General features: G+C 40.8%; 1 protein-coding gene across 2 annotated transcripts in view; it reads left to right on the top strand.

Moving 5' to 3' along the window:
* The window catches only part of WRN (WRN RecQ like helicase), a 163,136-nt gene that overhangs the window by 138,617 nt on the left and 5,098 nt on the right, over positions 1–19,421 (top strand). For both annotated transcript variants that reach the window (XM_075204601.1, XM_075204600.1), the window contains exons 29-34: positions 4,195–4,307; positions 5,289–5,403; positions 6,208–6,342; positions 7,783–7,945; positions 13,266–13,492; positions 15,561–15,704. In XM_075204601.1, the coding sequence (XP_075060702.1) occupies positions 4,195–4,307; positions 5,289–5,403; positions 6,208–6,342; positions 7,783–7,945; positions 13,266–13,492; positions 15,561–15,704 (897 nt within the window). The remainder of the gene's footprint in view (positions 1–4,194; positions 4,308–5,288; positions 5,404–6,207; positions 6,343–7,782; positions 7,946–13,265; positions 13,493–15,560; positions 15,705–19,421) is intronic.

Genomic DNA, 19,421 nt, shown 5'->3' with positions numbered 1-19,421 from the left:
ATATATATATATATATATATATATATATATATATATATATATATATATATATATATATATATGTGTGTGTGTATATGTGTCTTCAAATTAATTGTTAGACAATGTTATTACCTGTTACTTTGCCTACCATTTCCTTATGTTTTCTAATGGATCAACTGGGAAATAGGAGTGACATTATATATGTGCGAAATGTAATTTTTAAATTATCTTTTCCACAGCTTAGCCCGAATGCCTTGGCACAGACTGCAGGGCTAGGGTCTGCAAACAGGGTGCTCCCAATTCGGTGTCAGCTGTTTTGCAGAAACAGGTCTGGTCTAAATCACTGTCGCTTCTGGTGGCCGAACACATTAAGGTGATTTTTAAGTTGGAAATGGTATGTGAGTATACCCTTTTTCATGCTTCTACACACGTTTACACTGTGCTGGTTAAGCACCCACACAGCTTATATCTGTCCGCTAAAACAGAAGCGGCATTACGCTGTTCAGGGATAAAACCATCCGGACAAAGATGCTGTTGTTCACCATCTTCCACAGATGGAGAGGATTTTATCTTGGACTGTTGCCACAGTCAGCATAAGGATGTTGTTCATTCTTCACCAGAGGATGTCTATTTCCATCTTGTTTTACTATCAGGAGGAATGTTCTTGCTGATTACACTCACAAGGTGGATAATCCCAGCTTAAACTGTACACAGTTTTCGCAGTTACAAGACTACAGTCTATTCTTGGTTTTCAATTTTCAACCTAAGCCTTACTGACACACTAGTTGGGAAAAATGTTTTTCCTCATATCTTAGACTCGGTGTCTGTCTTTTGTCAAAGACCAGGTAAACAGTAATAGACTGGCTATTTTTTCACCTCCCCTAACTCTCCAGAGTCAGTACAAGGGATGTAATCCCTGTTGGTGACAATTCTGTGGCTCTTCAGTTCTCTTATTCTGCTGTCCCCGACGGGAGCAGACAAATAAGTCCTCCTACGCAGAGCAGGGGCTGGTAACAGGTTTTATCTAGCGGCTCTCGGACAGAAGAAGTGCTCTAGCCTTTATTCTCATTAAGGATTAATGGGGTGGTTTGTATTCAGCCAACAACATCATAGCTGGTAGGCATACAGCTATTCAGCTATGATACCTATAGTTAGCCACATGCTTACAGGACTACGTTCCAATATCGGAACTCTAAATTTGCACTATTACAAATGAGTATCAAAAGGCTTCTGGCGGTAGGTGTGCTTTCTTTGTTTTATGTCAGCGACACCAGGCCATGATGTTTACGTGTTCCATCCGTTGATCCCCTCTGTTGATTTGAGGTCAGGGTGCCACATTCCGAGTCAGGCTTAGCCTTACAGGGGTGGTTATAGTTTATGTGCTGTGGAAATCAGGTAAACATCCATAGATTTGTGGACATTTCCCGAGGGTGGAAGTTATTTATTACACCCAACGCTTAGCTTACAGCTAGACGTTTTCAGCCAGAACATTATACTTGCAGCCTCTCAGCAAGCAGCAGGGCTGCATTATTGGGTTCACAGGTGATCACTTTGAGCCTACCCAGCTCTTCGTTTATTCTACCACGCTAGAAGCGTTTGCTTATGCCTTATCTTCTAGTTTGGGGTTTTCAGTAGCCTCCTACCGAAGAACACACTCATCTCTTTTCTACACAGTTCCAAAATGCTCCTGGCAGAATTTCCTTTCAGTAACAGGAGTTTCTGTTTTGCAAAATAGGATACCAAGTTTCTACTTGTATCTTTGGCTCTCCTTGTTCGTAACATCTCCCATGTCTCAACAGGGAGATTCTCATCAAGGAAGGCTGCTTTCATGGCTTTGGACGTGCATAGCACCCCTCTGCCCTGATTCACTAATTTACCTTTCGGGTGGTGCTTAGTCACATTGTTTTTATTAGTGAGTCAGTTGTTCTTCTTGGACAGAGGGTCAGAAAACCTGTAGAAATTCGGTCTTAAAATGCAGTGCTGCTGCATATTTGTAGCACTTATGCAATTCCCGTATCCTTATGCAGGTTACGGGTCGACCTGTGTATGGTCGGAGGGGTGTTCCTTGTGCCATACTAGGGGCCAAGCTAGACCAACTTATTATTATTATTATTATTATTATTATTATTATTATTGAGGGCCGAATGCCTTAGCAATCAATTCTTTAACTGGTAGAGTGGGTCACCTCAGGGTAATACCTTTGTGCTCTCCTGGTTAGATCATAGGGCTCTCTGAGAGGGTGCCCAGGTTCTTTTCACAGGTTAACTTGTTTTCTCTATCGGCTCTCAATCTAATGACCCTCGGGTGTATTTGTCCATAGCCAAGTCGGGTCTCCCTATAACTTAGGAGGTGATTCACAGCTCCAATTTCCTCGTGGGGGTTCAAGAGTTTCTAGGAGGGGGCGCATCCCAGCTAGTCTGGTGGGGCACATCCCAGCTAGTCTGGTGGGCCGCCGTATGTCTCGCAAAGCAGTGTTCTACTGTTTTAGGGGACTTGTGTTGTCGTCCCTCTTTTCCCGTTCCAGAGCGGCCTCATCTTGTAGTTCGGCTCTTTTTGTTTTCATCATCTGGTTTGATGCTGTGGCGTCGGATGGCTAACCCTTTTGGCTAGAGAATCCTTGCAGGGAGATGATTGATTCAGCCCTAGAGATTCTTCCTCGGCTGTTTTCTTTGGGCTAGAAACTATATTCGATTGGTGTAAATTCCTAGAATTCCACACGTCCCATTCAGAAATCTTTAAAAGAGTTTTCTTTACCAGCTGGCTTTTATTGGGTTTACGCCCTTCTTCTTTCAGCGTGCAGCTTTCGTGGCTCTCTGTCTAGCTCAGCGGAAGGTTGTTTTGCTTAAGCGGTTTCTTTATGCTCAGCCCTCCTTTGGTTGTAGATTTCCAGGGAGTCTAGTTCTCGTCATCAGGAGGCTTGCTTTGGCCTCTGGTGACTCTCTGAATTAGTTAAGCTGTTCGCTCGTGGTATGAGTGCTTCCTGGTATATATGTCGGGCTTATGTTGTTAGCTCATGAAATGAGTGCTCCTTTGTTTATTTCTGAACGGTTTAAGCACTGTATCAGTGCTCCCTTAGATATCGCTGAGTGGCTTAAGCTGTTGCATCAGTGTATATGGGGATCCTTTGGATATCATTGAGTGGATTGAGTTGTTAGCTCAATGCAGGCTGTTCTCTTGGATGTCACATCTCGTAGGGGATCTGGGGCGAGAGTGTGTATGGCTCTTCCTCATTTTCTTTACCAGAAACTTAGTGGCGCGTTGTATGAGACATTATTGGTTATGACAATTAGTGCCTGCATTCCACTGACACAGAGATAGTAGTTCATCATTCTTGTGCCTCTTCTTTTTGTGTAACGTTTCTCCGACGGGAGATAGTTTGTGCTCTTGTTCGCACAGTTCCTGTTAGGAATTTAGTGCCCATTTAGCCTCTCTAACACTAAAGAGCGTAGGGGGGACAGGGTCTAGGTGGTCTCTTGCCACTGCATCACGACCAACATTCTGTCTGTACCCCTCTGCTGGTTCCAGTGACTTTTACAGTGCACTTTCCAGGAGGGTTGCAGCTTTTTGTACGCCACAAAAGCGTCATTCAATGGCGCAGTTGTACAGAGTGGCAGCGTCTGATTCTGCTGCATATTGTTTCTTTGTTGCATGCCTTTGCATTCACAAATGCAGGGTTTTGAACACAAAACATTGCGCACAGCCGTTCCAGAGCATTCCCGCCCTTGGACACAGCTTTGGTAGCTCCCCAAGGTAACGCAGTGTCCCCCAGTGGTAGGATAGAGAAAAGAGGATTTTTACTCACCATAAAATCAATTTCTCTTACTACACTGGGGGACACTGCGCGCCCTCCCTTGCTCTGAAAGTAGTGCTGTCTTTGGTGTTGCTTTCTGAATTGCTTTTTCTCTCTTCCTGGCTTTGTTATACAAAACTGAAGTCAGCTACAGAGGAGGGGCATAGTGGGGGAGGTGTCAGGGAAACAAACAAGTTTATAAGTGCCAAACTCCAGTCCCACCTACTGTACCCCCAATGTAACGCAGTGTCCCCCAGTGTAGTAAGAGAAATTGATTTTACGGTGAGTAAAAATCCTCTTTTTAGTACAAATGAAAAGTAGTGATGTAATCTATGTTTTGAAATTCCCTTCTTTCTGTATATTCTGCCATACCAACACTGAGCTCTCTAGCATATAATAGAGTAACTGGTGAGTGTTTTCCGCAGACTACACTGTATGGCATGCTGGTGGCAGCTAGGCAGAAAATAGCCAGCGAGAAGGATATTCCCCCTGCTGTTTTAACCACCAATAAAGTGCTCGTTGACATGGCTAAAATGAGGTATAGTAACTATTTTCTCTTTTTGATAAGTAAAGTCATCAGCTTTGTTTTTGAATGTTTTTTGTTTTTGGTACAAAATTAGTGTAGAAGTCAATAATAAGCAACATGAATTTACATACAATCATTGGTGTGCAGACAGATTATATTTTCACTTAATATGGTTTAGAAGGGGATTGAAACCATGACAGAGGAGAGTGTGAGGACCCCTTGGGACAAAGGAATCATTTATCTAAATTACAATATTCATGTAGTCTGCTTCATTTACTTTGCTATTATAGAGCATATCGTTACATAGCTGACACATAGGAGAGTATAGTATCGCAGGCCATAACCAATGCAAGGTATATGATATCACAGAGCAGGATATTACGCAACAAAATATACAGTAGCATTTAGAGCAGATAATAGTACATTGAAAACAAATAACTTCTTTTAACTAAACCTTTAAGCTCTAATTTTTCTGAATTTACGTTCTAAATGTCCAGACATAACACACTGTTAGTCTAGAGATCTTATCACTGTATAATTTTCTTGTTCTTGTACCCTGACAGATAACTTTTGAGCTATTTACAGTGGGATATTTAAAGTACTTGTCCATGTTGACTTCAATTAAAAAAAAAACGTGTTCCTTTTTACTCCCAGGCTAAATTACCACTGAAACGTGCTGAATTCTTAAGACTATTACAGACCTTTGTGTAAACAAAGCAATATAGTTTCCTCCAAATACCAGGGGGTAAATGTTTTAAACTGCGAGTTTTCTGGCAAATTTGAAAAGTGGAGATGTTGCCTATAGCAACCAATCAGATTCTAACGATCATTCTGTGGAATGTACTAAATAAATGATAACTACAATCAGATAGGTTGCCATAGGCAACATATCCACTCTTCAAACCCGCCAGAAACTCTCAGCTTGGTACATTTACCTTCAAGAGATGCTTGAATGGTGAATTATTTTCTAACTTGAAACGATTACATCTACAGGCCAACTTCAGTTGAAAATCTGAAAAAAATAGACGGAGTATCAGAGGCAAAAGCTAATATGTTGGCTCCCCTGGTGATGACGGTCAAGGAGTTCTGCCTCACTAACAGTTTGAAGGTACAGTTATAGAATAGGTTGTGATCTATTGTATAATCCTGCAAGTTAATTTGGTGCTTTTGCAATTCAAGGATGGTAATCCTAATATATGAAAGCGGTAATAATCCTGATGGATGAGAGATTTACATCCATTATGCAAACTGACTATTCAGCTTGTTAACTTTGTTTGCTGATAGCTGGTTTGTAAATATACAGTATGTCCTGATATGAACTGGTGATGCAGCACGAGGGGGACTGTAGTAGTCCAACCGAAAGAGCAGCCCCAGCATGCACACCTTGTGAGTCGCATGCTATATGAAATTATTTTCTGTATTTACACTTATTCATTGTGTGGATGCAAGTAGTTTGTCTAATCTTTAATTTTATATCATTCTTATAATCATGGCTTTGAAGCAGTGTCTCCATTCATGCAGCTTGATTAGATGTCAGTGAAAGATCCCTAAACAGGTCTCATATTATCAATATATTATGCAAATATGGAACTACTGTTAATATACTGGTCCAAGGGGTCATTTGAAGATTAGGGACTAGACCAAATGCCATCCATGCTTGAAGCCAGTCTGGTGAGTAACCCAGCCAATGGCATTGAAGAGGTAATGCCTGTAAGAGAGATGGCACAACTGTGAGTAAAGGAAAAGGACATCTGTATTCCTTAATAGCTGTTCTATGCAAGAATACATCATGATTTACAGTATCCTTCCAGTATACATAGAGGTAAAACACACTAACCTGTTCTAGTATAATATGCAGTAACCTTACAGTTATAGACGTCAATGCATTAAATACAGTATTTGTTTTATTTAGGCAGATTATTCTTCCATTTGTGATTCAAAGTTGCAAACAACTGTGACTGTATCAAAGGAGTCAGCTTGTTCGGAATTGCTCTCAGCGCCTGCGCTTTCCATATACTACCTCTTCCAGAAACAGCAGTTATCTTTGGTGAGTATGTCAGTCTCCACTCTTTGTATTACTATAGACATACATACTTTTCTACCTAACCAAAATCAATAGCAAAATACAGACAAAAGCATACAAAGTCTAAAGTGGTTCTCCACGATGAAAAACAATTCTCAATGCATTTCAGTTCTTAAATAGCCTTAACAGACTGACTAAATCAAAGGGGCGGAGCAACATTACGTAATTCTTCAGCATTACGGGGTGATGGATGGTGGAGGATTGACACGGGAAGAAAACTGACTCTACCTGTCCCTATAAGCCTCCTGCTCCTGTCCAGATTTTTTCCAGTGTAATTGAAAAGAGCTTAACTTAGCTTTTGTTTGTATTATACAGGGGGTGGGGGTTAACTGTTCTATTTCTATCTATGTATTTTATTGCTAGCTTTATTTAGATACTCAACCATTTTGGGGCTCTGTTAACATGATTTTTTGTGTAAAATTAAATGATATCCAGAGTCTTTAATGTAACTTGCCAACCAATAGTTCCACCATATATCTAGTGTGTTTACCGCAGCTGCCGATTAAACACGCTGGGACTGGCTACAAGACGCTTGGCGTTCGCTACCAACATTGCTGAAAAGTGCAAATCTGCAGTAAACTATAACAAGCAATCATTTATATACTTTCATTGGGAAACTTGCTAACTTTATAATATTTGATTGGTATTCGTGGGTTATTACACACATGCATACGGTCATCAACAGATCCAGTGTGGGGAAAGTTTAATTAATTCACAATGCATAGTGGGCCTTCAGTGCAAGAAGTTTGTTTCTGATGTGTTCATTCTGTTTAACAATTTCAAAACTTTTCCTACAAAACTGTCATCCAGCCAGGAGGTTTTGAATACCTTTTTCTGCCCTAGTAATGGCCCTCCTGCCATCCAAACACAGCATCTTCTACAGGCATTTCACAATATTGCATTATTGCATCCTGACGAGAGAATAACCAAACGATTCAATAACTCATCTCCTTTGTGTTGTTCAGAAAGAAAGAACCTATCTGAAATACATATTTTTAAGTATGCACTTTTCCCTTGCACTTAAAATACGTTTTTAAATGCAAGGGAAAATATCAGAGCTTGTAAACAATGGGGGAAAATCCATTGCTTAAAACAGTGCTCACATAATGAGTGCCTCTGTGTTGCAAATGGCCAATAGTGTTCTGCAGTAGGTTCTGTAGAAATCTAGGCGCCAAACAAAAAGCTATGTAGTGTTACCACAGGGCTGGCTCTGGCCTGAAATAACGATCATTCTTCATTCTTCAGTGCTCACTGACATTCCAATAGGAAAGTGACACAATGAACACACTACCTTAATTGAAATGATACAAATTCATTGACTGTGTATGTATGTATATATATTATATTATATTATATTATATTATATTGTATACCTCTTACCTGTTATCATATTTACTTTTGCAGAAAAAGATCTCTGTTGTCCGAAACATAAGCTTGGCAACTGTTGGCATGTATTTATGGCAAGCCCTGAAAGCTGGTTACCCCATCGATGTGAAACGTGCTGGCTTAACGCAAGCTATACAGAAGACCATTAGAGATGTCATTAAAAGGCCGCCTATTAACTCAGGTTAGACAGGTGTTTTGGAGTTGAAGCTGTAATTATATTAGACAACATAGAATGTTTGTGTTGTACAAAAACATTATGACAATGTTCTGCATTAAATTTTTTTAAAAAAAACTAAAATGTACATACTGTTTTTGAAAGATCCTATAATTGCATCCTTGAGCAATATGCATATATTCAGTTATAGTTCCATTTAGCTGATTCTCTATATAATCACTATAAAATAAAATTACCGTATATACTCGAGTATAAGTCGACCCGAATATAAGCCGAGGCACCTAATTTTACCACAAAAAACTGGGAAAACGTATTGACTCGAGTATAAGCCTAGGGTGGGAAATGCAGCAGCTACTGGTAAATTTCAAAAATAAAAATATTGGGGGGTGGCATCAATGCATTAGATAAATACACCAATTTTTTATTAAATCTCTGTTTGTAAACTAATAAGAGACTATCAGTAAATGTTAATCTGGTGTGGAGGAGAAAGAGGGGTCATTCTTGATGAATTGTCTTGTGACCTTTGAATCTTGGCATGGCCAGATATATCTTTTTCATGGATGTTTCTTACATGTGATGAGTGTTAGTATAAATGTCTTGAAATTAAGTAGAAACATGGCTCAACTGGAGAACAGGTACACAAAATCTCTTTGAGAGAGAGATTGATTTTACTTACCGTACTTACTGGGATTAAACAGTTGGCATACCAAGCTGGAAATTCCGGTTACCCTGGTGTATTGAAGTCCGTTAAAAAGACACTACACAAGGAGCGATCATCAGCAGGGTGTCCCCAAAAAGAAGAAGCAGAGTTTGGCTCATAACTCACCCCCAAGACATAAGAGCCGCCAATACAACAGTCGAGGAAAGAGAGAGAGGTCTTCAGACTATCACTTCCGCAGTGGAACGCATGTGCGTTCCACAGACAGGAAGTTCGGCATTTGGAACGCAAGTTTGCGTTCCAAATGCCGAACTTCCTGTCTGTGGAACGCACATGCTTTCCACTGTGGTAGTTAAGACCTGAGGGACCGGAGAGGTAAGTTCACTCATGTATAAGCCGAGTGGGGCTTTTTCAGCATAAAAAATCTGCTGAAAAACTCGGCTTATACACGAGTATATACGGTATATTTACTGTAATATGCCAGTAAAAGAAAACAAGATGTGTCCCTGAAAAACTAAATATATCATTTGTGCAAACAAATAAAAATGTGAAAGCAATAAAGCTGCTGTGGTCATAACCGGAGGGTCACAAAACTCTGTAATTTGCTGTGGTCATTGAAGGGAAGGCCATTAAATAGAGCATGTGCTCACATAATCACTCATCATCTCCCGCCTGGATTATTGCAACCTCCTCCTCACTGGCCTCCCCCCTCCGCTCTATAAACAATGCGGCCGCAAGACTCATCTTCCTCTCACACCGCTCCTCTTCGGCCTCCCCTCTCTGCCTCGCCCTACACTGGCTTCCCTTCCCCTACAGAATCCTTTTCAAACTCCTCACCACCACGTACAAGGTCTCACTCTACTGCCCCCTACATCTCTAACCTCCTCTCCATTCACATTTCTGCTCGCTCTCTGCGCTCAGCCAATGACCGCCGCCTCTCCTCCTCTCTTATCACCTCTTCCCACTCCAGAATCCAAGACTTTTCCCGTGCGGCCCCCCTTCACTGGAATGACCTCCCTCGTTCCAGCCATCTCTCTCCTACTTTGTGCTCCTTCAAAACGTGCACTGAAAACTCACCTCTTCCGTAAAGCTTACCAACCATCTACTTGACCACCTCACCACCTCCACTCGCTCTCCCTTCTCTCTTCTGGCTCCCCTTGTGCCTGTTCTGTCTACCCTTCTTTAGGATGTAAGCTCACATGAGCCCTCTTCCCTCCTGTCTCCTCACCTGTTCTTCTGCTCCGTGCTTATTGCATCAGCCTGCCTGGAGTTTCTGAAGTATTGGTATTTTTTGTTTATTGTTCTGTACTGTTTCACCCTGTATAGTCTACTGTTTGTACTGTGTACGGCGCTACGGAAATCTTGTGGCGCCTAACAAATAAATGATAATAATGCACAGTCCAGGCCTATATACAATGCAATCTGTGAGATGTGCATATGTGATGGCAATAGATATAAAGATATAGATATGTGTGTAGATAGATAGATATGTGTGTGTGTGTGTGTATGTATCTATCTGTGTGTGTGTGTATATATGTATGTATATATATATATATATATATATATATATATATACACACACACACACATGTTAACCCGTGCATCATGATACTCATGCATTCTAGTCAAATCAAGCTACTTAAGGTGTTAAAAAGGTTCTTGTCATGCATTTGGGCCATAGCCCAGGCCTCAACCACCAACCACTCCCCACTGTCACCCCCGGCAACCACCAACCACTCCCAACTGTCACTTCTCCTTCAAGAAGTATATATATTTTTTTTTTAAATCTTTATAAACACTTTTAACAATTAACAAATTAAATTAACAAATTAAAAACATCTTAGTATACCAAATTTCAGCCCTTTCTGAATTTTTTTTCCCACACACACTAAGAATTTAGTAGGTCAGTGTATAACTCCGCCCAGCAGGTGGCGCTGCGGCTTTGTTTTATTTTTTCCACACACAGACAGACTAACACACGCCACTAGACATTTATATTATAGATATCTAATATAAAAGCCTAGCGGCGTGTGTTAGTCTGTGTGGAAAAAAAAAACAAGCTGCAGCGCCACCTGCTGGGCGGAGTTTTACACTGACCTACTAAATTCTTAGCATTATCTATGATATAAAAGCCTAGCGGTGTGTGTTAGTCTGTGTGGGGAAAAAAAACCAAGCTGCAGCGCCACCTGCTGGGCGGAGTTATACATTGACCTACTAAATTCTTAGTGTGTGTGGGGGAAAAAAACTCAGAAAGGGCTGAAATTTGGTATACTAAGATGTTTTTAATTTGTTAATTTAATTTGTTAATTGTTAAAAGTGTTTATAAAGATTTTAAAAAAATATATATATATTTGTTGAAGGAGAAGTGACAGTTGGGAGTGGTTGGTGGTTGCCGGAGGTGACAGTGGTTGGTGGTTGCCGGGGGTGACAGAGCGAGAGGATTGTGATACTCAGGACCGCTGAGAGAGATCCCTGTGTCTGGATAGACATCTGGATAGATGTGGCGATAAAGATGAAGGATGAGGTGATGGAGAAAAATGATGAGGTGGTGACATGTGGACAAAACCACGTTAAAAAGGGGCGCTTACGTCTGGAAGTAACGCTCTTCCCCTGAGGAGGCCTGGGCTATGGCCCAAATGCATGACAAGAACCTTTTTAACACCTTAAGTAGCTTGATTTGACTAGAATGCATGAGTATCATGCACGGGTTAACTTGTCTAATATATAAAAGTAAAAGCCTAGCGGCGTGTATTAGTGTGTGTGTGTGTGTGTAAAAACTATTTTCTCAGAAAGGGCTCATCCAATTGATCTGAAATTTGGTATACTGACATTATTTAACAAAAAAATTAGAATAGTGAAGTCAGTTAACTTCCATGATCCCCCCCTTCCCCCCGTGGGAGGGGTAGAAAAAGGCTAAATTTATGAGTTGAGGGCTCAAACTCATTTTCGTGAGGTAATTTTACCTCATGAACACACATTAAAACGGGCGCTTGCGTCGGGAAGTAACGCTCTTCCCCTGAGGAGGCCTGGGCTAGGCCCAAATGCATGACAAGAACCTTTTTAAGACCTTAAGTAGCTTGATTTGACTAGAATGCATGAGCATCATGCACGGGTTAACTTGTATGTATGTATGTATGTATACATATATATATATATATATATTTTGCATAATATATATATATATATATATATATATATATATATGTATGTATATATATATATATGTATATATATGTATATATATATATATATATATATATGTATATATATATATATATATATATATGTATATATATATATGTATATGTATATATAATGTAATATATCAACCTAATGCTGCATTAGGGAGTAGTGTTTTGTCACTTGTTAATCCAATGTTTCCAAGTATTAAAAATAAATCATAGAGCACCCTCTGCTGATCATGTCAGGATGTACCACTCCTTTACTGGGATAAGGGAGCCTGATCCACAAATAATAACATACAGAATTGTTTCCTTGTTTTTTCTTTTTGTGTTTTATTTACATTTTAAGATAAAAAAATAAAAATTTAGTAAATTAAATGTGTGCAATAAAACAGATATTGATTTGAACTGAAGATTTTTTTTTCTCTGAAACAAGATCTCCATAATCCCAAACAACTTGCTTAAAAAAAATATAAAATCCCTCACAATTGACTATCAAAGGGATATTCAGTAAATGAATCCGTGTCAGATATGACCACTGTATCAAACAGGTTTAATAGCTGGTGAAGTTGCTGGTACCCTGAAAAATATAATAAAAACATAGCTTATTAGTGTACACTTAAAAACAAGATGGAACCACAACCGTTATTGTTTTTTAATGCCATTATCTAAGGTACAAAGGAATACAGATACTGTAATTCTAATCAGACTTTTTTTCTCACCTGTATACTGCCCAATTACATCCACATTGAAAAACAAAAAGGCTGCTCAGTCGCCAAAAATTGAGATTGTAGAAATAATGTTAATCTATATATATTACTATATACATTAACCAGTACTTCAGTGATGTCACTGGCTCCTACCAAATTGATAGGCTGCATAGTGACTCACATAATTGATACATCCACTGTGTTTAGGTTGACATTTGTAATTGTTCTCTGTGCCTCATATAGTGTACACACAGACAGCAGAGATATATACTCTGTATAGAGCTGAAAATCATATCTGTATAGTTATCACACTGTCGCATCTTTGTGCCATATTTTATTGCTTCAATTGTGGGCAACGTACACAGCTTTTTGGGGATTTAACCTTCTATGAAGTAATGGAAAAACAGGTTTCTGGGTAAGCTACCACTTTATTAAAATCTCCAGTTATCTTTTTGTCCCCTGTCTTATTGAAGCATAGTTCACTCATCACTTGGAATGTAATTTTAAAACATTATGACCAAAACTAAAAATATATTCTTCAGCAGAAAGTATCATGTTCTTAGAAATGTAGAACCTGAACCTCTTTTTTAAAATTCTAGAACCTATTTTAATTTTATTTCACTGCTTAGCATAAATCAGAAACTAGCATTTCTTGATAGTATTCTCTGTTTATACGATTAAGCATAGAAATCAATATTCTTACGATTCACTGAAAAAGATGTGTTATGAAATAAGAAATAATTTCATTCTTTTTTTTTTTTTAATTGCATTAAAAGATCTATCAAGTTTTGAAGCTATTCGGGCTTTGCTGGCTCCAGAAATTGATAGCTACTTCATAAGGATGGTGATTACTCTGCTTGAAATAGAGCATGCGACTGGGAGAGAACCAATGTGCTCGCCCAATAAATCATTACAAAACCCTACTGTACAGGCCAGGATTCAGTTACAGGAGCGCACAGTGTGCAAATCCACGTTGGATCAAAACCTTTGGATTGAAAAGAAGGTTAGTAGTATGTATTGACATTCTAACTTGAAATATTTTATTCAAAGATCAATGTGAAAGGAAATCACGTGTGTGAGAATGAAGGATTTCTAGTACTAGGCAAAATTTGTACAGTTTTTAGCTTTCTCTTAGGAATTCACTTTCTAATTGAAAGGGACACTATCCTTATGTTTTTCTCTTTTGTATGTGTCTGATATGAATATATAATAATCAAAATATCATCTGTGTGTAGCTGTTACTAACACTTCTTGTATAGACTAACTTGACTACACAGCCATCGTTTTTTTCCCCTCAGTTTATCTCATTGTTTTCCAAAAGAAAAGGATGCAGGGAAATAGTGCATGATAGAGGGAAATTGTTCTCTGTTCCTCATATAGTGTACACCTAGACAGCAGATATATACTGTGCATAGAGTTGAGCATAAGAAAATCATACATTGTATAGTTATTTCACTGTCACATCTGTGTGTCATATTTTATTGCTACAAGTGTGGGCAGCGTACACAGTGTAGGAATCAAGTGGTCATCTTGCATGATGTCCTCTGCAGTTTTCTTGTGTAGCATTCCATTTAAAACACAACAAGTTACAAAAAGGTCTACAGCATGTGGATGTGGCCTGGTGGGAGAGGATGAGTCTAGCATTGAAAGAGCACAATTATCTACTACTTACCTACTGGCTACACTACAGAGGGTCAAGACTGTGTATTATTTATATGGGTACATAATTGCAGCAAATATATTATAAACAAAGGCCTTTGGACTACTGTAGGACCAAGAGGAGCCGAGATCCCACTCCTTCAGGAGGATGTCTGCTTCCATCCCTGTCTTCTTTTTATTTTTAAACAGGTAGCTTTCATCGTTTTATCCAGGTTGGTTGGGCACGTGTCTGCCATCATAAGCAGGTCAGGATCAGTGATTGTGACCTCTTCTGGTCCTCTGATCCAGCAGGACCTATGGATCAGTGAGGCAGCCACTGAGGGATGCTATGTGTTTTCGGGATGTAGTTGCAAACTCGACAGTGAAAATGTCTACAGTATAAGGTAGATACAGTTAAAAAGGTGACAGCCAGAATGTCTACATGGTCATAATATCTACACAGTTAAAAGGTTGACATGTAAAATGTAGACAGGGTTTACTGTCAACCTTTCAACTGTAGACAATATGAACATGTAGACATTGGGACTGTTTACTTTTTAACCGTGCTGACCTTTTAACTGTTGACTTTTCATACCCAACCAGTATTTTCATACAAGTGCTTTTTTCTTTTTCCTTTTTATTACATTCCTTATATGTTGCAAAACATAATCAACTGCAATTAACAATATTAGTTTGCATAAAACATACATGGCGAGGCAGCAACATAACAAAGTTTTCAGTATATACAAAAGCATAAACAATTATTGGGGAAAAAACAGACAGACAAGGGAGAGTGAAGGAAGGGGGGCAGGGTAGATAAGTGCTCTACAAAATGGAGGGGGACATCTCATGTCTCGCTAAAGAAGGTAGAGCTCTAGGATGTGGCTAATGGGGCCATAGAAGAACGGTACCATTTAAGGAGGCTAATGGAAAGGGAGCACTACAGTGTCCTCTCGGAATATGCAAGTGCTTTTAATTGTATTATGTATCAAAATATTTTGCCTCTATTGAGTGTGAGGTTTGGTATAGTTAAATAAAGGGTGGTCATATGGTGAATTTAACCACACTAATATCTGTCAACCAGGAGTTTACACTGCTCCCACATAAAGTTTTTGAAAATAATTTCAAAGTAATTTAGGCTGCAGAGGAAGGACATACATTTTTCATCTGCTGAGCAGAACTCATTTCATTTATTTTTTAAAAAAAGCTATTGAAAAGTACACTTCCACTGTCCCTACTAAGCTGCCTCCTGAGACTGCTGTGAGACTGGCATAACAACATTTCCTGTCTTGCACTGAAGATCTATTGGCTGACCATAAGAATTAAAGGATATGGTTAAATATTCAAAAGTATGAGACGTGTTCAGTTTCTGCTTTGCTTTCGTGGGCTTTGTTCTGACTTCCCATGCATATGTTATATATTTTTAATATCAGAAGTCAGTGGAAGAGAACATATCTCCAGTCCAGAAGGGTACCACGCAATTAGAGGTAGCTAAAGCCCCGATCAAGCTTGCCTCACAGGATAACCCTATGGTGGATGAAGACACTGAGGAGTTATTTTCAGAAGTACACATAAAGGTAAAACTCTTTTTAGAAAACAATAATAGAAATTAATTTGATAAATTTTTCTACTGCAATGTTCATATGGAAATGATTGTTCCCTAATGCGGAACATCAACAATTAAAATGCTTTACATTCCTTAACACATATAAGAAAAAAATTAATTCTGTTCAAGGCCATTTCTTACCTCTCTGTTTGTTACAGTGTCAACTACTTTGGCTCACCAATTGTTTTTACTTCCCTCTGCTCCCATTTCTCTTTCACAATAGTTGGGGGACACTGCTCACATGGGGTATAGAGGGCGCTGTGGGAGTAAATGCACTAAAAAGCTTGTCTAGCCTGCTCCCCTCCACTGGAAGAGCTCAGTTTTTTTTCTTAGTGCCTACGGAGCAGGGCACTTTTAGTCTAGCCTTAGTGTTTTTTTAAATTTTTTCTTTAAAAAAAAAGTTAGGTTTTCTCCGCAGCGGTCACTTCTACAGGGATAGTGCCTGCGGCGCTTTAGTGCCACCCCTCCTGAAATTTGGATGGCTCCCAGGAAAAGGGTCACACGACACTACAGCAGTGTCCAGGTGAAGCGGCCACCCCGTGAGCCTTGGCAGCATGCTCCAGTCGCCTGTGAAAACCGTGAAGTGGAGCTGCTTGTGTTCCAGTTGCTCAGCCTGTCAGCCAGCATTTGGAGAGAAGTTGCGGTGCACTACAGGGGTGAGGCATATAATACTGGGGGGGAGCTGTCACTGGAGCGCAGTCCCCACCAGAGTCTGATGTGTATAATTACTGCATTTACAATTGGTATGTATACTACTGTAATGTACAGGCCAGCATAGAGTTAAGTGGGCGTGGCTACGTAGGGGTTAACTTCCCCATAATTTCCTGTGATTTAGCAAGGTTAGCAGCCATTTGCAGCCCTGCCTGCAGTACACTCCAGACGTAGACACATCCTTGGGGACTCAGAACCAATAGTTATAGAGTGGCTTAGCTGTTACTTTTGTTTGTGTGTTTCTTCTCTACTGTATATCCTGTAGGGGTACATTACAGCACATTTTACCTTCTAGTCATAGTTGAAGCACTATATTATTTTGTATTTTTATGTTGTCATATACTGTATAGACCTTCTTTGTTATAAGATAGTTCTACAGTGTCTCTCATTTCCCACTTATCTTTCTGTTTGCAAGATGTCAGAAAGAGGGAATGGTTCCTAGACCAAGGCTGTTTCTGGGATGTATTTCACCTGTACCAAGTGTGAAGCAAAATTGCCTGGTGGACAGTCGGACTAGGAGGGCCTGTGCGCACTCTGTGAGGCCGAGGACCTGGGTGGTCGTTCATCTGCAAGTGCAGCCAACGTCGTGGATTCTGCCTGGGCCAGGGATCTGGTGTGGTCCATTTCAGAATTTTGGAGAGAGAACCCACTCCTGGGAACGGTAGGTGCTGATACCTTTTCCTCTTCTCAGGGTACGCATTCCTCAGACGCCATTACTTCGGGACAGGCGTCACGAATACTGCAGGGTGTGGTCCAAGTGTCTCAGGAGCCTCCGTGGATGTTAAATTTGGAAAGGTCTGTAAAAGGGTTGACCAGAGTGTCCACTTCCCTTTAAATATTGTTCCATCCGAGTATGGGAGGTAGAAGACGTAAATGCTTGAGTCTTTTAATTACCCAGGAACTATTAGATTCAGACACGGACCCATCTGTAATGGGAGATGGTTAGGGTCTGCACAACTCTGACTATGAGGACTTCTCCACAAGTGAGGTAGACCTGTCCAATAGACAGGACATTGAGGACCTTATCCTGGCAGTTTGACAGAAACTTAACATAGCGGATGGGGAACAATCTGCATCACAGAGCTCTGTGTTTAAAAGGGCTAAGAAAAGAACTGTGTTCTTTCCACCTTCTCCCCAACTGTTGCAAATTTGGGATGAAGCCAGACTTAAGACTGATAACAAAATTCCCAGACGGTACAAACTTTATTACCCTTTTCCTGATTTGGAGGTAGGGTCATGGGAAACTCATCCTATGTTGATGCTCTCATTGCACATTTGGCGAGGTCTACTGGGTTTCCATTACCCAATGCAACTAATCTAAAAGACAGTTTCGACAAGAAATGTGAAGAGATTTTGAAATCCCTTTACTTAGCGTCTGGGGCGTCCCTGTGCCCTGTTATGGCGGTGGCCTGGGTCATTAGGGCAGTTTAAAAATGTGCCACTGCCCTCTATGAAGGCATTCAGTCGGGCACAGCTAGAACTGACTTAGTCCCTTTGGCTGAGCATATTAAGGATGCTGCAGAGTTTTTAGGGGGTGCTGTACTGGATGCAGGTAAGGGATTGTCAAAACAGTAGTAACAAGGCGCACACTGTGGCTCAGATCTTGAGAAGCTGATGTTGATTCCAAGAGAGCTTTGGAGTCTGTCCCATATGACGGAGCAACCCTGTTTGGTCCACCTTTGGAAAAGCTTATCGCTCAGGCCACGGAGGGGAAAAGTGCTCTTCTTCCGGTAGCTACACCAAAAAGCAAAAGGGCAACCTTTACACTCCTTTTGTGTGGTTGGTTGCTGAAGAGGTGACTCGTCCAGACGTCGGACTCCGGTTACACAGAGAGAAGGACAAAGAGGCAGACAGGCAGGCTTGGACAGGACGTCGTCCTGCACCAAAGCCAGCAGACAAACATACAGCATGACTTCTTGCTTCCCCCACCGGATGTTCCGGTGGTGGGAGCACGCCTACTGCTCTTTCAGGAGCGGTGGTTCGGTTCCACCACAGTTCCACCTGGGTAAAAGGAATAGTGTCCAGAGGATACATCATGGACGCCGACGCCTTATGTCTACATCTTTTCCCAGGGAAGCAATAAAAAGGCCCTGCAGAGAGCAGTACAGTCACTTTGGGATTCGGGAGTGATTGTACCAGTTCCGCTGGAACAGAGAGGTCAGGGTATTTACTCTCATCTTTTCCTGGTGCAAAAGCCAGATCGGTCCTTCTGGCCAATTATAAACCTATGGGGTACCCAGTTTTTGAATGGAGTCCATCCGATCTGTGAGAAACTCCATGAATAAAAGAGAGTACCTGACATCCTTGGATATCAGGGATGCTTACCTACACATCCCAATATGGACAGGTCACCAGAACCTCTGGTGGTTTGCGGTGGTTCTGGACCATTTTCAGTTCAGGACACTCCCATTTGGTTTAGCTACTGCCCCGCGAGTGTTCACAGAGGTGATGGCTGTCATGGCAGCTCAGTTGCGTCTACAGGGGGTGACTTTCCTATCTTACCTAGATGATCTACTGCTGAAGGCAGATTCAGTATCTTGGCTCCAGTCTCATCTGCAGCTGACCAGAGATATTCTGCGAGGCACTGCAGTATGTTCAATTCCATTTACGCCAGTTCCAGAAGGAGATTCTGGCGAAATGGTCAAGGTCGGATCCTCACTTGGACAGTCAGGTGTTCAAGTTGTCGTCATCAACACGACTGTCTTTTTTCTTTGGTGGCTGAGGAAGGCCAACCTATGTCAGGGGCGTCCCTTCTCGGTCTGGGACTGGACTGTGGTGACTACGGATGCCAGCCTGATGGGGTGGAGGGCAATTGCTCTTCATCTCAGATTGCAAGGGACTTGGACGTCGGAGGAAGCTCAATTACCCATAAATATCCTGAACTAAGGGCAATCTCCAATGCTCTAGTTCAGGCACACTCTTACCTGAAACATTGGCCAATCCGTGTTCAGTCGGACAATGCTACGGCGGTAGCATA

The sequence above is a fragment of the Mixophyes fleayi genome, chromosome 1, assembly GCF_038048845.1.
Source record: "Mixophyes fleayi isolate aMixFle1 chromosome 1, aMixFle1.hap1, whole genome shotgun sequence".
NCBI lineage: Eukaryota > Metazoa > Chordata > Amphibia > Anura > Limnodynastidae > Mixophyes > Mixophyes fleayi.
The sequence above is the reverse complement of the archived record's forward strand: the minus strand, read 5'-3'. Positions and strand labels throughout refer to the sequence as shown.